This window comes from Coenobita brevimanus, chromosome 104 (assembly GCF_032717465.1).
Source record: "Coenobita brevimanus isolate Jiangsu-jjx chromosome 104, ASM3271746v2, whole genome shotgun sequence".
NCBI lineage: Eukaryota > Metazoa > Arthropoda > Malacostraca > Decapoda > Coenobitidae > Coenobita > Coenobita brevimanus.
Genome location: NC_137057.1, coordinates 49,299,413 through 49,309,412, shown reverse-complemented (window position 1 = coordinate 49,309,412; position 10,000 = coordinate 49,299,413). Strand labels below are relative to the sequence as shown.

At 43.4% G+C, this 10,000-nt stretch overlaps 1 protein-coding gene across 1 annotated transcript in view; it reads right to left on the bottom strand.

Moving 5' to 3' along the window:
* pigs (GAS2-like protein pickled eggs) overlaps positions 1-10,000 on the bottom strand; it is a 182,822-nt gene that overhangs the window by 154,195 nt on the left and 18,627 nt on the right. Inside the window, exon 4 of the mRNA XM_080285212.1 lies at positions 1,695-1,996. Within this exon, the coding sequence (XP_080141338.1) occupies positions 1,695-1,996 (302 nt within the window). The remainder of the gene's footprint in view (positions 1-1,694; positions 1,997-10,000) is intronic.

Sequence of the window (10,000 nt, the reverse complement as noted above, 5' to 3'; positions counted from 1 at the left end):
TGTGTAATGGTTCTCTCTCTCTCTCTCTCTCTCTCTCTCTCTCTCTCTCTCTCTCTCTCTCTCTCTCTCGGTAACGTAGGTAGGTCAAAGTGGAATTCAACTGCTCTATCTATTTAATATTGACGTCACACACACACACACACACACACACACACACACACACACACACACACACACACACCTGGCCAGTTAGGTTAGGTTAGGTTAGGTTAGGATTAAGTTAGTTTACATTAGAATGAGTTAGACAGATGTTAGGCTGGACTGAGAGGGGTTGGGCTGCCTGTGTTAGAAGTGATAATTATTAGGCATCTGTTAGGAAGATTAAGTTAACGCTTGGAAGGAACTAAGGAATGTAAAAATTGATTACCATTCTCCCCAAGCTTGTATGACCAAGGAAGAGGTGAATGTAATACTCTATCTATCTATCTATCTATTGCCAGACACCTCAATCCCGTAAGGGGTGGCCACAAACAAATCGCCTCCATATCGCCCTGTCCCCCGCCATTTCACCGCCCTCTCCCCAGCTCACACACCCCCTCTCTCATATACCTCTCCACTCCATCCCTCCATCTCATCCTCGCCCTCCCCCTCCCTCTCCCCCTCACACATATACACTCTCCTCATTAGTCTCTCACTCTCCATCCTCTCCACTTTCATATACACATTCACAAACATTCCTAAATTTACAGACACATACCTTCATCTCTGTTACTACACATACATTCATTACCATACTCATTCATACATTCATAAATTATACAGACTCATTCATACATTCATTATACATTCATAAAAGTATACACAGATTTATGCATATTAATACACTCTCATATACATATTTAAATTCGATATGTATACAGCCTTCTCACTACCTGCCATATTCTTTGTTACTCTCTCTCTCTCTCTCTCTCTCTCTCTCTCTCTCTCTCTCTCTCCTCTCTCTCTCTCTCTCTCTAATCTCTCTTTTTCCTGCCTTATCCTGCATCTGACAACATTCCTACCTTCTTCCTGCTTTTTGCCTACCTTCCTACCTCTCTTTCCGTCTCTCCTTTGCCTCCCCCTACCTTCCTACATTCCTCCATGTCCCTTTTTCCCTCTCTTCCTTTCTCTCTCTTCATTCTTACCTCACACCACGACCCACCACCACCAAAAGCGACAGAATGACATGCTTCTCACTCTTCCTTAGTACCACATCATGCCTACCTTCCTCCCTGCCTTCCCATTTCCCTCCCTCCCTCCTCTTTACTATTCTATCTCTATCTCTCATTCCTACCTCACACCACGACCCACCACCACCAAAAACGACAGAATGACATGCTTCTCATTCTTCCTCAGCACCAAATCATTCCTACCTTCCTCCCTGTCTTCCCACTTCCCTCCAAGTCTCACTCTTTCTCTCCTCCTTTCCCTCTCGTCATTCTTACCTGGCGCCACGTCGGGCCACCTCCAGCAGGGATAGAATGACATGCTTCTCATTCTTCCTCAGCACCAAATCATTCCACCCTTCCTCCCTGCCATCCTATTTCTCTCCCTCCCTCCTTTTCTCTCTCTCGTCATTCTTACCTGGCGCCACGTCGGGCCACCTCCAGCAGCGACAGAATGACATGCTTCTCATTCTTCCTCAGCACCAAGTCTTTCCTCTCTTCTTCCCTCCCTCCCTCCCTCTCTACTTTTCTCTCTCTGCTCATTCTTACCTGGCGCCACGTCGGGCCACCTCCAGCAGGGATAGAATGACATGCTTCTCATTCTTCCTCAGCACCAAATCGTCAGTCTCAAACAGCAGCACCTCGTAAATCCCCAAATCCCGGCACCAGGCGATGAAGTTGTGCACGTTATCCCTGGCGAAGAAGGAGCCTGGGGTGACGTCCTGCCTGTAGACCACATCGTACTGGGGGATCTCACACTTGCTGGAGAACCGTCGCCCGCCCTGCTGTTGGTGGCTGGGAGAGTCCGTCAGCCGCCGTTCTTCCGCGAGACGCCGCACGTTGTTGGCATGCTGGAAGGGAGGAAATAAATAAATAAATAATAATACAAGAGGGAGGTAATAAATAATTAAAAATTCAAGAGGTTGGAGGTAATAAATAAATAAATAAATAAGAATAAGAGGCTGGAGGTAATACATATATATAAATAAATAAAAATAAAAGAGGTTGGAGGTAATAATTATATAAATAAATAATTAAAAATATAAGAGACTGGCTAGTATGGAGATAATAAATAAATAAATATAAATAAAGGAGGTTGGTTAGTACGGAGGTAATAAATACATAAATAAATGAAAGTAAAGGAGGTTGGTTAGTATGTAGATACGGTAAATATATACGATATATATATATAATATGGGATTAATTGATATATGGCGCCCGTGTTGGTAAGGGAATATAATCTGATGAATGGATATAAATAAACTATCTTAAAAAGACTACTAAATATAAAATCTAAAAAAACAGAGAGAGAGAGAGAGAGAGAGAGAGAGAGAGAGAGAGAGAGAGAGAGAGAGAGAGAGAGAGAGAGCTAAATCAAGATAATAAGCTGTAATTAGTACTCGGGACAGTTATTAAAGCAGGGCTGAGTTAATGTGATTATACCTGTGTTTGGAGTGATACGCACACACTCTTATACGCACGCAAGCAGACGCACATACACATACATACATACATACAAAACTACATGCCCAACTTCCTCTCATACATACATACATACATACAAAACTACATGCCCAACTTCCTCTCATACATACATACATACATACAAAACTACATGCCCAACTTCCTCTCATACATACATATATACATAGGTACTCACGAAAAAATATGCATGTGCAGCTTCCTTTCATATCAACACACACACACACACACACACACACACACACACACACATTTACATACCTAACTACACACATACATATTCATTCATTCATTGATTCACTGATATACAAATACATACACATACACACAAATCAAATATATACAGACAGACAGACAGAGACATACACACACACTCAGACAGATAGATAGATAGATAAAAAAAAATGCACACGCAGGCACTGTACGCACTTCCTCAAAAAATATTCATATACACAAAAGTAAATAGGTAACTTCCTCTCTCTCTCTCTCTCTCTCTCTCTCTCTCTCTCTCTCTCTCACACACACACACACACACACACACACACACACACACACATGAATAATACGCAACTTCCTCTGGTACACATGCACAAATACGCACATCACACGCGTTGGCTTGAATTGTCATGCACACAAGCACAAGTATACATGCAATCCCTCTACACACACACACACACACACACACACACACACACACACACACACACACACGTAAATACGCAACTTCCTTCCTCTCGCCCTCCCCCTCCCTCCCTCGCTCTCCCCTCTCTCTCTCTCTCTCTCTCTCTTACGAACGCGGAGGAGAAAGAGTGAGGCAGGGGGGGACAAGGACCAAGGAAGTGTGGAGATGGAGGAGGCAGGAAGCTGGAGAGATGAAGGAGGGGGAGAGAGAGAGAGAGAGAGAGAGAGAGAGAGAGAGAGAGAGAGAGAGAGAGAGTGAGAGTGATAAGGTTACCAAAAAGAAATACTATCATCATCATCATCATCATCATCATCATCGCCACCACCACCATCATCATCATCATCATCATCATCATCATCATCCAAACCAGCAGGCCGTTAATCACCTCTAATTAACCGGCAGCCAGGTCATTATATTTCACTCACCTGGTTTCCGGCGTTAATTAGAGAGACGGTGGCAGGTGCATAGCGACGGAAATCACGGTATAGCGAAGGGGAACTGTTCTATATGTGCATGACCATCTTACGCGCATACACACACACACACACACACACACACACACACACACACATACATACATATCGTACATACATACACATACATACATACACACACATACACATGCATACATACGTACATACATATACATATATACACACATACACTCATACACACACATATACATACAACATACATATCGTACATACATACATACACACACATACACATACATACATACATACAGAGAGAGAGAGAGAGAGAGCGGACATAATCATTACAGAGTCGCTGTCACTCTCTTCCTTCCCCACCTCTCTCTCTCTCTCTCTCTCTCTCTCTCTCTCTCTCTCTCTCTCTCTCTCTCACACACACACACACACACACACACACACACACACACACACACACAACCCCCTACATCTCATCCCACCAACAAACCCCTCCTAACAACAACAACTCCTAACAAAATCAACCACCACTGCATCAGAGGTCAAAGGTCAAGGTCAGGAGCTCCATCTGGCCGAGGTCAAGGATAAGGCCAACAGAAAACGATAAGAAAAACGAAAAAAAAAAATAAATAAATAAATCATCATTAAGGAGGGGGAAGGAAAAAATGTGAGTGCATTTTGGGTGACCTAATTAAGCTGGGTCATTTAAGAGGGTGTAATTAGAGGGTGGTTGGTAATTATGAGACAGGTGTAAGGTGGTGAGAGAGAGAGAGAGAGAGAGAGAGAGAGAGAGAGAGAGACTGTTCATTCTAGTTTCTCAGTCGTATCTTGAAGAGCTGTCAATCTCTCTCCCTCTCTCTCCTTCCCTCCCTCCCTCTTTCCTCCCTTCCTCTTCATTCTCACTCTTTCCTCCCTCTTTCCCTCTTCTCTCTCTCTCTCTCTCTCTCTCTCTCTCTCTCCGCCTTCCCTCATATCTATAGACAAGTTCACCCCCGCTGAGTGTACAGTTTCTCTCTCTCTCTCTCTCTCTCTCTCTCTCTCTCTCTCTCTCTCTCTCTCTCTCTCTCAACAAAACACAAAATCAACACCAGCGTCCAAACATCACTAGAGGCATAGTCACGAAGAAGTGTTTATCATGTCAAATGCGGGCTGACAAAAGGCGGAAATCCGGTCCTTGAAGGCGTAAATGCCACCCTTACTGCATACTGTTTGGCGCTGATTCCCTAACACCTCCCTTGTTGCGGTTTATCTTACGCATCACTTAAAAAAAAAAAAACACAAATAAAACTCTTAAATAAAATACAAGAAAATGTTAATGTGTTTATATGCAAAGTAAGTCGCTAAAGAAGAGGCGTTAAGAGGTCTCCATTGCCACCTAGAATACGGCTAGTCACGAAGAAGTGCTTATCGTCAACAATGGGACGAGAAAAGGCGGAAATCCGGGACTTTAAAGCCGAGATATCGCCCTTACTAACACTACCACATCTACTACTATTACTATTTACCCTACTCCTTACTGTCTGTGTGTATGTATGTAGTATGTATGTGTGTGTATGTATGTATGTACTGTATATATGTATGTACCGGCGTGTATGTATCTATGTATGTGTATGTATGACCTTGACCTGACCCCACACGCGATGTCACCCCAATCTTTATGTCACCCACACGCACCAACACCCCTACCCATACCCCTTCCCCCACCCCTACCTACACTCCTTCCCCCACCCCTACCTACACTCCTTCCTCCCACCCCTTCCCCCACCCCTACCCATACTCCTTCCCCCTACCCTACCCATACTCCTTCCCCACCCCTACACATACCCCTTCCCCCTACCCTACCCATACCTCTTTCCCCAACCCCTACCCATACCACTTCCCCCACCCCTACCCACACCCCTTCCCCCATCCCTACCTACACCCCTTCCCCCATCCCTACCCACACCCCTTCCCCCAACCCCTACCCATACCACTTCCCCCACCCCTACCTACACTCCTTCCTCCTACCCCTTCCCCCACCCCATTTCCAATTACATAACCTCTAAATCTTCTTTAAATATTACAAAAATCATGCACAGTTCCTCTTCTTCAAATATATTTTCTCTTCTTTAAAAATCATATTACAAAAAAATCATTCGCAGTTTCTCTTCCTTAAATATTCTATCTATCTACCTATCTATTGCTAGACACCTTAATCCCATACGGGGTGGCCACAAACAAATCGCCTCCACGTCACCCTGTCCCCTGCCATTTCACTGCCCCGCTCCCAATTCACACACCCCTCTCTCATATACCTCTCCACTCCAACCCTCCATCTGATCCTTGGCCTTCCCCTCCCTTTCTCCCCGTCCACCTCACTCACATACACTCTCCTCGTCAGTCTCTCACTCTCCATCCTCTCCATATGGCCAAACCACCTCAGTATGTTTCTTCTAACGCTTCCTATTAACATCCACATCAAATATCCTCTTTGAATATTACGAAAATTATGCACAATTTCTCTTCTTTAAACAATGTATTTTCTCCTTTAAATATATATTACACAAATCAGGCATAACTTCACCCCATATTCTTCTAGACACCTTTCAAACAGATAGTATTTTTAGCACAGTTGTGACATTGATCTAGATTTTGAGTTAGAAGACATGTATACCAGATCCAGTGCCCCCCCATCCCCCCCTTTATGGAAACCTGACTGTGCCACTGCCCTCCCTCCCTCCTTACCTCTAGACGGCTGCGGGTTCGATCCTAAGCTGAGCTAGGTAAGTCTGATTATTTTTATTTTTATTTTTTATTTACAAACTCTACTAATCTTCTACTGATATAATAAAGACACCCCTGCCAATACTATCATACCAGCCTTCATTGTAACAGTCTCTGGTATGTATTCAATATGGACGGTGGGTGTTGGTGCCCCAGCGGTGACGTGAAGGTGTGTGCCACGTAGAGGGACTGATGGTATTACAGAACGGGCAATCAAGAGTGTGCTCAGAGTCGGACACAAAGTATATATAACATAACTACATACACCCATACATACATCATTATTCACACACACACACACACACACACACACACACACTGTATGTATGTACCTTATGTATATATATATGAATGTATGTATGAATGGATGAAAGACCGTGATATGTATGTTGCCTATATATGTATGTATGTATGTATGTATGTGCGTGCGTATGTATGTGCGTATGTGTATGTGCGTATGTATGTATGCGTATAACTGCGTCTGGGATGACCTTGGCCTCACCGACACGCAATCCGTCACCCACACCCGTTCAGTGGTGGGGGTGAGGGGCGCCTTCACGTGGTGGCACTGATATCACCCACCTGATCCACTACCTGGCACTACAAACGTCCCTTCTCCCTCCCTATCACCCGAAAGGAGAATGGTGGACTGCAGGAGAAGGGAAAATACTACAACAACAACAACAACTACTACTACTACTACTGTACTACTACATCCATTAGAGAGAGAGAGAGAGAGAGAGAGAGAGAGAGAGACTGCACATACCAAACTTAATCGCAGTGTATTTGGGAAGGGGTGTTTACATTGTGAGATAATTAAAGATAGTGAAGATAGCTCGATTAGAGAGACAATGGTGTGTTTAAAGAGTGAGTGACTGATAGACAATAGCGGTGTTTGATTATTAGCCACGCACACATGTATGTACACTGGCATACGTACACACACACACACACACACACACACACACACACACAAATATACACACAGGCATACGTACACACACACTGATTCTTACGCGCACACACACACACACACACACACACACACAAATATACACACAGGCATACGTACACACACACTGATTCTTACGCGCACACACACACACACACACACAAACATACACACAGGCATACGTACACACACACTGATTCTTACGCACACACACACACACACACACATACACACACACACACACACACATACATATCATACGTACATAGATACAAACTGGTTCACACAAATATTTACAGATTTACACAACCACATGTAAACACACTCACTTGCACAATAATTCGCAGTCATACATACAAACAGTTACACATTTATTACACACACACAGTCATACACACGCACATACACACTCATATACATACACAAATACGTTCGTACATACATAGATGCGACATCCTATTCACACACACACACACACACACACACACACACACACATACACACACACACACACACACACACACACACACACACACACACACACACACACACACACACTGCTCACTCACAAGCACTCCTGTGCAAATACTGGCAGATGTTCACTCTCTCTCTCTCTCTCTCTCCCTCTCTCTCTGCAAAGACGGAGAGGAATGAGGTAAAATAAATATGGTGAGAGAGAGAGAGAGAGAGAGAAAAAATTACACCGAGCATAATGACACCAAAAAAACATGAAAGAAAAATTAAAAAGTGAGAGAGAGCAAATGAGAGAGAGGGAGGCAGAGAAAATGAGAGAGAGGGAGGCAGAGAAAATGAGAGAGAGGGAGGCAGAGAAAATGAGAGAGGGGTGAGGCAGGGATTTAGGTGACGAGGTAAGGCAGGGGTGAGGCAGGGATTTAGGTGACGAGGTAAGGCAGGGGTGAGGCAGGATGGGTTAGGCACATACATACATACATTCACATACATACATACATACATACACATACATACATACACACATACATACACACATATACATTACACACACAGTCTATGGAAACAAATATTCACTCAAGATACACACATACATACATATACACATACATACATACAAGCATATATAACGTACACGATATACATATAAACAAACTGGCGCGCACACACACACACACACACACACACACACACACACACACATTCCTTATACGTTATACTGGTATAAACTAACCTCCATCAATTTCATACCCCCCTCCCTCCCTCTCTCTCTCTCTCTCTCTCTCTCTCTCTCACACACACACACACACACACACACACACACGTAGGCTATAGCACTACGAACACACACACATACGTACACAGCCTACACCATAACACACACACACACACACACACACACACACATACACACACACATCCTGTTACGTGTATACTTAATATTCCACTCACTGACACACACACACACACACACGGGGGGGGGGGAGATGATGGAGGGACAAGGAAAAAAAAACAAAAAAGATAAAAAATAAAAACAGCAGTTAGTTCGTGACCCCTTCGGCCTTGAGACTCCTACCTAGGCACATATTCTCCTTAACGCCTTTTCCTATGCGATTTATTTTACAAGCCTGACGCACCCAGTGTTGCCGGGTTGACATGGAGAACCAGATGTTTATAAAGTCGAGGTGGGGCTGGATTGGGACGCCTTCACGCAGTGGCACCAATACATACATACATACATACATACAAACATACACATACCAAGACATACATACACCAAAATTCATACATACGTCCAATACACATACACACATCCAGACATACATGCATACACACACATACAGTAAATACATACACATATATACATACACACATACCGGTCCATACATACACCAATATACATACATACCAGGTACACCAAAATACATCTATACGGTACGTCCAATACACATACACACATCCAGACATACATGCATACACATACATACATACATAAATACATACATACACACCCGTACATACATACGCCAATATAGCCTACATACATACATACACTTTGAGCAGATGTCTATTATTATTTCCCATCGACTACTACAGCCATCACCATCATCACTACTATCTATAGTTAAAAAAATACCAGCATCATCCTAGCACCTCTTCCTTAGCGATTTATTTCTGGATATGGCTGGTTAATATCCTTTTTGTGTTTTATGTAGAGTATGGTGATATTGGGAGGATTTATGTAACGCAGAAGAGGACAGTAAGGTGTAATAAGGAAAATAAATCGCTTGGGAAAAGGTGTTAGGGAGCTTCCATTTCCAAAGAGAATAAGGGCTTAAGTCTGTGTGTCAGCATAATGAAGGAAGATATCTATAATTCTCTCTCTCTCTCTCTCTCTCTCTCTCTCTCTCTCTCTCTCTCTCTCAACTACCCAGACAGCACACGGAATGTTCAGAGGATGACCCTGTGACTGACTCAATGTGCAGTCAATTTAGGGAGACTGCAAGGCTTTCTCATGTCACTTGGGTTTCATCTATCAACTAATCTTTTATCTATTTAT